This window comes from Dermacentor variabilis, chromosome 10, assembly GCF_050947875.1.
Source record: "Dermacentor variabilis isolate Ectoservices chromosome 10, ASM5094787v1, whole genome shotgun sequence".
In the NCBI taxonomy this organism is placed as follows: domain Eukaryota; kingdom Metazoa; phylum Arthropoda; class Arachnida; order Ixodida; family Ixodidae; genus Dermacentor; species Dermacentor variabilis.
In genome coordinates, this window is record NC_134577.1 from 14,121,061 (window position 1) to 14,135,003 (window position 13,943).

The 13,943-nt window shown below is 41.8% G+C and overlaps 2 protein-coding genes across 2 annotated transcripts in view; one reads left to right on the forward strand and one right to left on the reverse strand.

Moving 5' to 3' along the window:
• LOC142559960 (phospholipid-transporting ATPase ABCA3-like) overlaps nt 1–2,377 on the reverse strand; it is a 169,013-nt gene extending 166,636 nt beyond the window's left edge. The window contains exon 1 of the mRNA XM_075671675.1: nt 2,297–2,377. The gene's annotated coding sequence lies outside the window, so the exon portion shown is untranslated. The remainder of the gene's footprint in view (nt 1–2,296) is intronic.
• The window catches only part of LOC142559961 (mitogen-activated protein kinase kinase kinase 1-like), a 53,615-nt gene that overhangs the window by 11,811 nt on the left and 27,861 nt on the right, over nt 1–13,943 (forward strand). Inside the window, exons 2-7 of the mRNA XM_075671676.1 lie at nt 2,353–2,530; nt 4,467–4,685; nt 8,459–8,677; nt 9,190–9,306; nt 10,313–10,464; nt 11,361–11,479. Coding sequence (XP_075527791.1) covers nt 2,353–2,530; nt 4,467–4,685; nt 8,459–8,677; nt 9,190–9,306; nt 10,313–10,464; nt 11,361–11,479 — 1,004 coding nt within the window. The remainder of the gene's footprint in view (nt 1–2,352; nt 2,531–4,466; nt 4,686–8,458; nt 8,678–9,189; nt 9,307–10,312; nt 10,465–11,360; nt 11,480–13,943) is intronic.

Consider the following 13,943-nt stretch of genomic DNA (forward strand, 5'->3'; position numbering starts at 1 on the left):
CAGAATTTTATTCCGTATTTTTGGCTGAATTTCTAGCTGTGGTCCTAGCCTTACGCAAACTAAATTTGTCAACATCGGCGGTAGTAATTATAACAGATTCTTTATCCTTATGTTCCTCGCTCACAGCAAATGGTGTCACTAACCTTTTACGTACATTTCATTTTCTAGTGCCTGCCCACATAAATTTAATTAGATTGCTTTGGGTGCCTGGGCATAAAGGCTTAGTCATGAACGAAATGGCTGACAGTCTCGCGAGAGCGGCCCTCAGTGGCCCTGTATTACCATTACTTCCTACAATAGCTTACCTGACGACTACTAGATTCAGGAGATATACAATTACTCAAGACTTTTTGAACCCAGCTGTAGCAAATTTTTCAGAATATCGACAGCTCCTATTCCCTTGGCCTAAAAATTCTTTTCACACCAGAAAAACTGAAGTCATCTTTACCCGATTACGTTGTCGACTGCCAAAATTAAACTTCTATCGTCACAGGGCTGGTCTGGTGCCCTCCCCTCTGTGCCCAGTCTGTGGAGAAGATGAAACAATAGATCATTTTTTCTTATTCTGCCGCCGTTTCACTTCTTTAAGAAAAAATCTAGAATCAAGATTTACACAGCTTGGTTTGAGCTTTTCAATTATAAATATCCTTTCTCTAGGAGCCTCTTCTCTTGGACAATGCCACAGGGATATTTTCTCAACCGTGGAGGATTTTATAATTGCTACAAAGAGATTGTCTTGAATTCTTAAACATTTTATTTTTGTTAATTTCCTCCAGTTAGCTTTACCATTTTCAGTTTTTAATAAAGATAGCCTAATTTCATCCAAATCTTGGCCAATCCCCCACAGTGGGTGTGCGCCATCGCATAAGGAATACCATACCATACCATACCAAACTGAATGTTGGCTACCATATCCTGGAAAGTAGGCAGTTGGTGGCAGCCTTAGTGCTGCATATAGTTGACCCCTGGCATATCAAATTCGAGCGTGCCTGATTTCACCTTATGTTAAATGTGTCTGATAAAGAGGACAAGAGACTAAGCAATGCCAAAGCGGGAATACAATTTTATACAATGTAGACACCTCGGCTTTGAAAGTGAGCTTCTTCCAAGAATTGTTGGCGAAAGCCTACACGCAAATACAATGACTGTTTGCTGTGATGTGAGAACTGAGGTGAGCAGTGCTTTGTAACCAGTTTGCCTTTTTCTTTTTGCCGACCAATTGCTGCACAGAAACGGCACTGTCACAGTTGCTTGGTTCAGTCTTCATGCATGCCTTCACAGATCCCTTTGAAAATAACTGATCACTGAAATTGCAAATTTTTCAGAGAGGCCTGCTTTGTTGTTGTTTTCACCAACACAGCCTACTAGTTGAATCCTAAATTTAGATATGCCAAGTTTTCAGACATAGGTATCAGCCTTTTTCGGTATTTTATTGAGTTTAGTACCCCGAGGTTTGACTCTGTACCAATGAATCTTAGTGATGGATCATATTTTGTGACAAACAGGTATGAATCAGGACAGTATTGCTCATAGTATGCTATGTTGCAGTAATTAGACACAGCATGTCTCTAGCGATCATTCATATTGAAGTGCCATATAGTGAAATAGAACTGCAGCTATAAACTGAAAAGGAATCGGTGCTGTAGAAGAGCACACAGCTGCACTGGTTGTTTGAGCATAAACATTCTGAATTACGGCGCTCATTACATGACCACTGAACCATTTTGTCTGTCTGTGAGCCTATAGCCAGCACTGTTTTTTTTAAATGTTGAATCAGTGCTGTCATAAAATTGCATATAATTCTGCCCAAATAAAATAATGGTTTTGACTTCGCTCTTTGCAGTAAACAGTGCCAAAGCCACTATTTCATTGACAGTAATAACAGCAGTACATTAACACATTGGCTGCTCCTCATAACAGCTGCGCTAAACAATCGGATCATTTACACCCTCCCAGCTTTGCTCAACAGTTTTTCAAGTCTGTAGATGTCTCGCAGAGAAACGATGTGAGATTACTTTCTGTCACTTATGTTCTACATGTTAACCTCCACTGTGCTCCCTTGTACTTGCAAAATGCTTATGCTTCCTGTGAATTCATTCTCTGTAAAAGCAGTTACGTGTGCAAAGAGCGTTTGTACACTGTTACTGCTATGTAAAGGGGCAGCCACAATGTTAATCTGCTGATGTCAGAAGATGTTTATGGCTACTTTGTTCTTTTAGGCCTTGTTCAAGGGGAATAAATTCAATTTACAGCGAAATTGTGACTTTGGTGGGGACAAATTCCAGGCTGCATTTACCGTGCCAGGAGCCATCGGAGTACCAAAATGGAACGGGGCCTTTATGTCTTGCACAGGAGCCATCCAGGAGACATGGCTACCCAGTTGGAACGACTGCAGCAGGTGCACCCGGTGTCAGTGCGAGACATCAAGGAGAAATTGCAGGCTCTGCGCAAGCACACCAGTGCAGGTGCGCTCAGCACCTCGCATGCCAGGCGGGCGCCTGTCTGCGTGAAACACTTCAACGACACCACTGTAAGTGATACCTGGGGCCTTGAAATGCATGCTTTATTCATGTATACAGCATCAGAAGATAATATTGAGCAAATATCTGCAGTACAGTAAAACAGTAAAGCCTTGTTATATATTAATTCTGAGGAAAATTAAGATGCTGTTTATAGCAATCGAAAGCATCCAGCCCCATGATTTTATATGCTTTCAGTTTCACTTTAATGGGCATTCTCTTTCACACAAATATGACTTAAATACAGTGGTATAATGTTCATACAAAACAGAGATAAAACTAACAAAAAATTGAAAAATATGCGAAGATAGGAGGCATTTAAAGCTGCTAGAACAGCACCTTGATGCGATACATGCCGCAGTTCTTCTGGCACAGTTTCCGCAAATAGTGCAAAAAAGTACATACACATATCAACTAAATAAACAAGGAAAGGAGAGAGAGAAAATATTACATGTATAAACATATAATGTACGCACCAAAGCATTGAAGAGTATACACACAATTTCTTTAGAAAAGAAATTGAAACAATGCCACTCGTAAATGGCATAAAACCACAGTGAAGTTGAAATATAAGTTCATTAAACTCCTATTAGTAGACACCACTGGCTTTGGCAGTGCTGGTTCTAGATGTTAACTTTTTGCTCCTTGAATGACCATGGAGCTGAAATCCAAGAATTGTGTGCTGGCTTATGTACGGTACCGTTCCCTGACAAAACCATCTGTTCAGCTATTGTTCCTGTTAAGTTTATTTGCAGCATTGCCTTTTCTTTTTGTTTTTGTTGTTGCTGCTACTTCAATCGCAACGGTATGAAAAGTTTGTCAAGTTTCACATTTCGCCCATTAGATTGCTTTAACGCTGGCACATATAGGAAGTCTGATAAATGAGATGGAGGACAAACTGATGAGGCAGCAAATTTCTGGGGAATGTGGAGCATTAGTAGCAGTGACTTGGGTAGGTGGCGGTTGCTTCAGTTGATCATGACAGGCTTTTCTGCACTACACCACCTCCAGATAGGTAATGCGAAACCTTTTCTCCAATGGATTATTTTGTAGGCTGAAATATCAATTAGAAGTGACTCTTGGTTTTTCTAAAGCTCCTGATATAGCAGACCACTTCCTCCAGTGGGCCCATATGGTTTACTGTAGCAGGGCTCAATTGCATTAAATGACTGCACTTCATACAATTAAACTGCACAGCTTTTGGAAGCTCTATAAGCAAGCTGCAGCTGCGAAGCAGAATGTAATGCTGTATTTTGGCACTGCTTGCTTTGTTTAATATATTTAACTGTGCATCTCATTGATGCTCTGAGGCAGCGCAATGTCAAGCTTCAAGTTAACAAATTTTGTCTCCTTAGGCTCTGGCTTTCACAGTGCCACAGAGTTTCTACTGAATTTCTGTGTAATGGGGCTGAATTCGATTGTTAGTCCATTATCACCGCACAATTGTGATTCCCTGCAGCATCTGTGTTCTAACTGGTTACAGGTGGGGATGGGCTTGTAATCCAGCTATGGAGAAGCAGGTTCCACTTCAACATTATCTTGCTACTGCGACGTGAACCATAGGCTTCCAACATGAAGCACTTGCTGTAGCGAAACTTGTAACCAAATGCATCATTTTAGTGACAAGAGTCGATGACAGTGCACTGACCTCAAGACGTGTTGTCTATTCAACGCAATTCCGGCGCTCAATAACATAGAAGTGGGTGAACCTGTCTACGAGGTGCATTTCTTTTTATCTGCAGACTGATAAAGCTCCGAGCTTGATCACAGGTTTGCAAGTTGGCTGTCTTTATGTAAATTGGTCTTTCAGAGTATGTGTCTTCTGGGCTTTCTGAAGCAGATCGCAGCTGAAGTCAGCGCCTGTGCTGTTCTGTTTGTGTCCTGCCCCGTGTTACGGCATTTCTCCCAGCCAAGACTCAAGTTAACTGCTCTGATTCTGAAACACAGGCTGATGGGAAACTGGCTGAAAGTAGGAACATCTTCCAAACCGAGGGCACGGGGGCCTCTTTTGCCACCAAGAGGCCCAGCCGCAAGCCCTCACCACCGCCGACCCCTGTTCGGCCCCCCGAAGCTCCGGATCCTCCCCATGTGGCTGAGGAACCCGAGATGACGACTCGAGCTACGACTCCGCGAAACCGATCGACCACCCCCAATACCCGCCGCTCCGTGAGTGCACTGTTTTAGTTAGCTGTATGCAATTTCTATCAGGTGTACAAAGTTCTGCTAATTGTTTGACCGTGGTAAACATGCCTTCCATGATAATCAGGCACTACCAAGTCATGACAAGCAGCTAACCGTTATTCTTGAAACAAAAAACTGTGCAGCCGTCACATTCTAGCAATACTTACCTATGGGGTGAAAACTTGGAGCTTAACAAAGGAGCTTTAGAAGAAGCTAAGGACTGCAACGAACAATAACAAAAAAAAAAAAAATGTAGGCATAGGGATTAGTATGGATTAGAGAGCAAATGACTTTGGCTGATATTCTGGTTGAAATTAAGAGAAAAAAATGAGGTTGGGCAGGCCATGTACTGATATGCATAGCAGATAACTGGTGGTCTCTTATGGAAACAGAATGGGTACCAAGAGAACAAAGACTCAGTTTAGGATGGTAGAAGAATAGGTGGTAGGATGAAATAAGGAAATTTACGGGCGAAGGATGGAGCTAGTTGGCACAACACGTCCTGCGGTGGACATGAATCAGGAAGATGATGATAAGACCTTTCTAAATAATGCAATGAGAAGTAAGACAGCCCATGCACTAAAATAAGAAGTAAGGCTGGAGATAACACATTATGCTTGCATCGTCTGATTTGTTTGTGCTCTTCAACAGAGACGTTGATTTGGTAACGGTGACACTAAGTTCGGTAAGCGCTTTCAGATAGAGAAAATTGTGATGGTGAAAAGTGAAGATTTGTCTTTGCACTATGCAACTCACTGAGACTTTTTCTCTCTGACAGTGATGAGGCAGTGTGTGTGTTGAATCATAACAAGTGCATATTCTCCCTTTTCTAAGATGGAACGCCTTTTATTTAAAAAGCATCCAATTAAAACTGCACCATCTCAGAGGTGCATTTGCACTTCTAACGCCTACAAATCCTGATTAAATTTTGCATGTCAAGATGTGTAGCAACAATTCGAAATGCTTTCTTTCTGCCTCAACCTCTTAAGGCACAAATTATAATGGACTGTTGATAAATGTGTCAATGTTGCATATTTTTGAGGTGCTGCAGATTCACTTGAAAGAGAGTCAAGGTGGTAGGGTGATGCTTTGCGCATCTTCTCCTGAGTCTTCATAAATACAGAGCTTATTATTCAGCCAGACACATTGCATTTTCCCATAAGAAAAATTAACCACCAGCTCAAAGCACATGCACAAGTTAAATATTGACTGCAGGCATTATGAGAAAGAAAAATTATTCCTTTACCATTGCTGACTGAACACGACACACCAAACCTCCCGTCAAAGATGGTAGTGCCTTCACGAAATTGTTCATGGGTACCAATATACTCAGTACATTAAAGTGAAATTGAGCAACATTGATTATGCTGGGGGTTCGGTTTACCTAAAGCTCAATGCCCGATTTCTTTCTTTTTTTTTCTTGTCATTGCTGGACAGAAATTGCAGAAACAAGTGGTGCAGAAAAGTGTGTACACCGTGAATACAGGAGTCAAGCAAGGTTCTTGTGTACAAAGAAAGATGCATAATAGAATGAGTAATGTAGAGGAAAAAAAAAATGAGATGTGTATGCATTAATAATCATTTCCATTGTCTAATGATAAGGGTTTCTTCACACAACCTAAAGAGTACACCACACAGAAATTTCTTATTATTACCCGTCTCCTCAGAACTGCTTTGACGACATTTAATGTAGTGTATACTTAAGGGTGAAAGGTGAATGGCCGTGCCGAATGCACTTCGTGCCATTGCCATTTGACTGTCTGGCTGACTTTTTCCGTGCTAGTGCTTACTCTCGTCTCTTTCGGATCGACGACTGCTCGCACACTTGTTTTCAAAACATGGCGCAAGGCTCTTTGCCAGGAGGTCAGTGACTCCTGCGACAGCACACCTGTCTCTTTAGAGCGTTCACTGTCATGCTACCCATTGTGATAGAGCGAGGGCTACGCATTCCTCAGGGCTGCGACTACTGCTTCATCAGACAACACGGAAAACAGCTTGCTTGCCTCAGTTGTGCCTGTGTCAGTGTATGGTAAGTACACTTTTGACAGTGTCGCTGTCTTCACTCGCAAGGACTTCACTGAGGCATTCAAGGTTTGCTTGAATCTGCTAAATACTTTTATTTAACAGCTCTTTTGCAGTGTTTAGTCTTGCCTAGCAATGTCGGCTTAAAATTTATGCAGAAAAGTGTTAGTGCCAGGCTTACAAAAGAATGTAAAGAGAGTACAAAAGAATGCAAAGGGCCTTCAGTGGAGCTTGGGATTTTGTGTACGTAAAGCTGTTTAAGTATGGTAATTCTAAAACTCCCTGCCATCTAATCTCCAAGTTGCATTTATATTGTATTTGTTACATTTTATGAGCATGCCCTTTGTTTCATGTTTAGTGTCGTTCGAATGTTTGTTCGTGTCTCATTCGAATCTATATTATAAGCAAAAGCTATTTGTCTTAATCATATTTTAAGTGTTCTGATGCTCATAAATGTAGCATGCAATAACGTTGTGCTTCCACCACATGATTAAGAAGTTGAAGCTGATTTTTTTGTCCTGCATTCCTGTATGGCTTAGCTGCAGTGTTTTCCAAGTCCTCTTACAGTCATGCTGAACTTCAGACTGATTCATTCATTATAATAAAACCAGTGTTTTCTTTTTTCCCAATAGAATATTTACCATGAAACCTAGTATGCACATTTCTTACATGTCAATGTGTGTAAAGAACTGGGGTAAAGCATGTAATGACTGCGCTAAATAACATTACTCACTTTCCATAATGTAATCTTTGGTTTTATAGGATGGCAGTGCAAAGGGTTTTTCACTTCCAAAGATACAGCTTCATTTAAACGTTCAGGCCATTCACACCTATTGGATAATATGTAGTCACCACCTTTGGCTAATGTCAGGATAAATGTATGAGGTGACGAGGAGAAGTAGCGTTCTGAAGAATGACTGTGTACGAGGAACTGTCATAGTTGTGGTTGTTGCAATAAAAGTTTAAGATGAACAACTGGGGTCAATTGGCCATGTTAATGGTGGTGATATGAAAGCTGTATAGGTGAGATAGTTGTGGTTATCGATTTACTCTGGTGACAAGTGGAGATAGAATGGGTCTTATATGACAATCCGTTACAGAGGAACATCTCATCATCAAGAAGTCTGGGAAAAGTTGGAAGATTGTGTAAAGGTGTAAGAAAGTAATCAAAAACAGTGATTTCATGCAGAAATTGACCATGCTTAATAGATAAACTGCTCACAACACCCAATCACATACCACCAAAACAGTGGTTGAAAAACTTTAACAAATGGAAATGGTAAAGCACTAAGTACTATGCACAGCTTTGCATCTACCCCACTAGATCGGATGTCAAGATTATTGTAGTCACTTGCCAGAATTTAACAGTTCTTTAATGTGGACCACTTGTTTTATAATTGAACATCTAGTGAAGTGAAGGTGCATCGTAATGATGAATGTCAGTGCCCATTTTAAAATGTTCCATAGTATCTCTCCTTGTTACCTAGCCAGATCTGTTACTTGAGTATCGCTTTAGAAGCACCACACCCTCTATACTCATTCATATGCAACACAAAGAAAAATAGTGATAGAGAACAAGAATTAAAGAGAGCCCTAGACCATTAATTTCAACACAGTGGTTTGAACAAACTGGACTGCATCTATAAACTTGGCATTTTAAGGACATTTCAGAGATGTAATTTTTTCTTGCTAGAACAAATTGAAATCTTGCAACATTTTGCACAACCTCCCCACAGTGCGGTACTTCGCCACCCCGCCGACGCAGCCCTTCTCCCGGCCAGCATAGCTCGGCAGCACTGGATTGCCCACCTGAGCTAGCCGAGGCAATCCGTAGACGGGTGCTGCAGGTACGCCGTGGTGTGCGGCTGTACTTGCTCTACCAGCCAGGACCACGCTCTTTCCTCATAGCTGCTGACCAGCCTGACCATCGATTCAAGGTGGTCCTTGGGCCACAGGTAAGGATGCACTAGATTCACTGGAAAACTGAATTTTGTGCAGAGCTGTTTGGGAGAAATTGAATTGTATAACTTCATTGTACACAAGTATACATGGAGAGCATATTGTTGTGCTTCGCTCCACAGGGCACTAATGAAATTGTGCTCACATGCACATGGCCAGTACAAAACAGGTTTACGCAATTGGACTTTGTTATAACAATGTCGCATAGGACACAAAAATGCCTTCGCTAGAGTCGACATTTTGTTTTAACCACACATTCAAGTTCACATCGCTATTGGCGAGAAAAATTTTAGATTACTTTGTTATATGTGATAATTTATTCATTATACCTGTGTTTTCTGTCTCAAGGTTCAGCCGTAGTACAGCCACGTATAGTATAATGTTTGGTCAGCCTCCCACTTTTTAAGAGCCAGTAAAAGTTTTGTGTGCAAGTAACCACACGGTTACCTAACAGCTACCGTATTCATGTACACAAAGCTAAACACCTGGTTGCTTGCTTTTATTTCAGACCTGCAGCTGTGGCAAGGGACCCCACTGTGTGCACCTGCTGTTTGTAATGCTCAGGGTTCTGCGCCTGACCGACACGGATGCTCGACTATTCAGCAAGACCCTCAAGGAGTTCGAGGTAATGGCTGCCGTGCGAGATTGTTGTGCACGTGTTTGTATGTGCATGATTGTTTGTGTTTAGCTAAATGTGTTGCTGGGTGAATTGGCAAGTGTTCGGAAGGTAAAAACAAGCAAGAGTTTAGGTGGATGAGGAAAGGCACACGAAACAGATGCTCAGCTTATTAGCAGGTGACCTTTATTGGAAAGGCCTCACGTCAATACATGCACCCCAGACTCCCAATACATGCACAGAGGCTTGAGGCTCTGTCAAGCTGCCTTGAGGCAGCTTTTACTCCAGCCTCCTGCCATCATGTACACTTTGATGGCAAAATAAAACAATTCAATTCAGTCCAAAAGAATAAAGGAATGGCGACATCAGCCACACCTTACTTCTGCTCAATAAAGGTAAAATCGATGTGATTGATGCATACAATCAATTGCATTTGGCGTCTCACTGTGTATGTCACAATCTAAGGTGTTTTTTCACTTGGGTTGCCACATGGCATAACATCATAATGGAGTTAAATGTAAGCATGCAGGCCTGTTTCATAGAAATACTGCAACAGTGACTCATAGAATGTGTTGTGATGCACCTTTGCTGTACCCTTTATTATTTGCTCTTTATTAATATTGTTCCCATTTTTTACCTCTACAAAATGTGTGTGTTGATGTGCACACGTGCTTATTCCTTGGGCAGCATAACATTACACTAAAATCTTAGTCTTGTAGTTCAGGGAAGCTGTTTCACTGACTTTATGGCAGCACTGAATGGTGCAGTTAAGCAATAAACAGGACAGTTGATTGTTTTTAGATGTTAATTTATTCAGATTTCTGTTTATTTCCTCACTTATGTGCACAATTTTGAAATCTGCATCGCCTCTAATAACCATGTTTGCTAATAACTGCTCTTATAATGCATTTTTTAAATGATGTAATGAAAACATTTCTGTATAGCTTTATCCTATGCAAGCAAAGATTAAAGCATGCCAAATCAGCCAATACATTGCTCACTTGTTTTGCAACAGGTGGATGAGCTGCTGCGTGGATTTTCCATATCCCGGCGGAGGACCTCCCAGCAGTCTGAAGGCCCGTTGACTGATGACAAGTCACCCGACTGCCCTGCCAAGAATCTAGAGGATGCTATTGACAGCACATCAAAAACAGGCAGTCATGATGTGTAAGATGACCTCAAATGCTGCCTTCTTCTTCTTTTTAGGTTAGGAGTTTCTGTAATAACGACAAAAGCAAATAGAAAGTTTCAGCATGGCCTAGACAGACTAACATAGACGTGTTCAATAAGACTTAGGTGCAGGTGACGATGATGATTTGTTGATATTCCCTTTGAAACGGAGCATTGACATGCAGTAACCTAGCCTGCTTGAGTCAGTCAGGTATGCCATACATGCTTTTCATTCTAGCATTTTTCTGTACATCCCCTTTATCTTCTTTCTCTTCCTCAAAACTTCTCTATCTACCTTGTGCTGTTACCTATGCCTGTAACGGATTCGGTTGTATCAATCTCATCCCTGCTTCTTTTCCACCAATACTCCAAACATCTCTTGCTTATCTCAACTGCTGACCAGTTGATGCTTCCGTCCACTTTATATCCAAGCACTTTAAATTACTTTTAAATGCAAGGTTACCTCTAAATCCAAGGTAACTGCTCCGGTGGCAACACCTTGTGATGGTGTACTCTTATAAAATGCAGAAATAGGAATGACCAACTGTTTCAATATCACATTTCAGGTGTGCAGTTCACATTCATAGATGGTCTAAAACATGCTGCAATTTCAGCTTTTAATCTTGTATAAGCTTTATTTTTTAACGATGAACACACAAGAAATCTGTAGAAACTTCCATGTGAGAGTGTGATTTCGGTGCCTGAAGGGAGATAATCAATGCCACACACATGTGTACACGAGTATGGCATTGTAAGGACACACAATCTTTCACTCTTGCTCCAAGTTGTGCTGACAAATGCACATCGCTACTGCACGTCAGCTCTGTGCCCCCTGTACATGTCACTTGCAAGTTATTTGTCTTGAGAAGAACAAACTGTCTTGCAACTCGCAGGGAAGGTGACGACGCCAGCACCTGCCCAATCTGCCTGCTGGAGATGTTCGAAGGAGAGTCAGTGATCACCTGCGACAAGGGCTGTGGGAATCAACTGCATCATCACTGTGCCTCAATATGTGAGTGCAGCGTCCATCGTCATCATATCCTGTCCTTCAATTACATATTTCATGATGTTATCTAATCATCTTGAAAAGGAGGGGAGCAGTTCACAAGAGCACAACCCAAGAAAGAGAGTGGGCGCAAACTTGCAACTTGCAACTTTTCTCTCCCTCTCTCTCTTTATACTTTCTTTCTTTCTTCTTCTTATTCTCCTTTTTTTTCCCCCCAAAAAAGACGTAGCCTTACATAGGCATACCAGCACACCACTGAGTGACAATATAAACAAGGAAAGAATATTGCACAACGCTATTGAATACAAACAATTTGGTCCAACATGTGATCGTCACGTCAGAGTTCATTTTAGGTTTTTAGTGCTCCTGCTTTGCAGACTGTGGCAGGGTAGCCGAACAACTGCACATCGATGGGACAAGCGTGCAAAAAGCGAAGGAAATGGCTTCACGGAGAGTTTGCTTGTCAAGGCTGGCTGCGTGATGTAACGCTCCCTCCTAGTTTATTTCCTGAAAAAGTAACAGAGTAACATGGAAACAGAGAGAGATAAAATCATATACACGCATATTCGTCTAATACATACTCATCTGGGTTGCGTCTTTTTTATGCACTGCCCCCCTCCTTTTCAAGAAGTGCCGTGTTTTCCATCCCCGGAAAGCGTAACATACAATTGTGGTATGTTAAGTTGGAAAGCTCAACAACTCTAGAGCACAGCTTCAGTTGTGGATAGCTCAGGAAACCATTGACTAAGTAATTGATTACTATGCTAATTTATAACTCAAATAACATTTCTTTTTCTTATTTTTGATACGATTGTAATCTTCACGGCCAGAAATAAACTTGAACAAGTTGTTTTCATTTACCTTGCTGTAGAATGGTGTTTGATGCTTTGTGGAGTTAGATACAAAACAAAGTGCTTGCTGTTGCTTTTACTTTTTTTTTATTTTGCGATTTTACATTAGATTAGTCGGTGCCAACAGACGATAGAGAAGCAGGGTGTCTACCAACCCGGGAAAACTGGGAATTCTCAGGGATTTTTAGTAGTCTGGAAAACTCAGGGAAAACTCTGGGAATTTGTGCCTCTATCAGGGAAAATTAGCTGTAATTTTATTGAAAGGGTCGAAAGTTACGGTAATGCTGGCTCGAGTAACAGACAGCAATCGTAATGAATCGTCTTTGACGTCATGTCGTCGGCTGGACGAGTTGCCAGTGTACAGTCAACGACCGACTTTCCAGATTCCCGATAATTTGGACGACTTCGCAGCACCACGTACCCTATGAAGTCATGGTGTCAGAACGTCTGAAATTTCGAACGCAAGAATTCGCCGTCCGATTTTCCGTTTTTTTTTGCCGTGACCGCAGGTCCGAAACGCCATTAACGCCACCACTGCTGCCATTTTGATTACCTCACCGCCTCAAATCGGTGCTCTCGCACGCAGACCCGCTGGCAGCCGTAGTCACCACTGCAGCAACACTAGGCCTAGCTGCTTCAATGTTCACTATGAAGTTCTTGCCGTTGGGTGCCGTGTTTTTTATTGAAAGAATTTGCTGCTGTCAGCAATGGCACGGACTCCGCCTTTGCAGTCCTCGCTATTGGCTTAGAAGCTTGGAAAGCACAATGCCAGTTCCCGAAAGTCAGCTTCGCCTCCGTACAGATATGTTACTTAGTGAAGCATACACAAAAATATTGCAGTGAAGCATAACAAGCGTGTGAAGGGGCTATTGCCACGGGACACAGTACGTATTCCTTAATTATACACGCGTGCACCCGGCATTTCCTGTCACAGTATGAGCACCGATATGCCTAATACGTGTAGCGACAGGCCTTCAGAGCGTTTTCGAATGTGCCTGTGGCGGTTTGAGCCCTTAAGGGCAGTAAATGACATGCATTTATTTTTTTCCAACTGGCCAATTTTTCGGATGTTTTCGCGGCCCCTAAGGAGTTCAAAAACTCGGACATGGGCTGTGCAACTGACCAAGAAGATGCATCAAATGGTCCGTGGGGCAAACGAGTGGCAGAAGGAGTACAAGAACAGAAAGGACCAACGCATTGAGGAATGAATGGGAAAGGAAGCGTGCTGCCGCCATTTTAAAGGAGCTTGAGCTCAAAAAGCAAAGTGTTGGCTGATGCCGAGATGCAAGTGTCCCTCATCCAAACCAAAATAAACTCTTTAAAGCAGTGAAACACAACACTGAGGCATTGTGCACGAGCTGAGAGTATGTCAGGACAGTTGAGGTTGACTTATGAGCTGTTGAGAGAGAATCTCAATTGTGACAAAGTCCGGGCCTCATACCACTGAGCTTGCTATCAGTTGATAGAAATAGCTCATATTCGAAAATATTTGCTTTTGTATGTATCTCCTTTTTTATTCGTATTTGAGAATGTCCGACTCGATTTGCAATTTTTTTCGAGGAAATTTTATTTGCTGTGCATCTTACTAAGCCCTCCCTTCTATTCTCTTCTTGAATAAC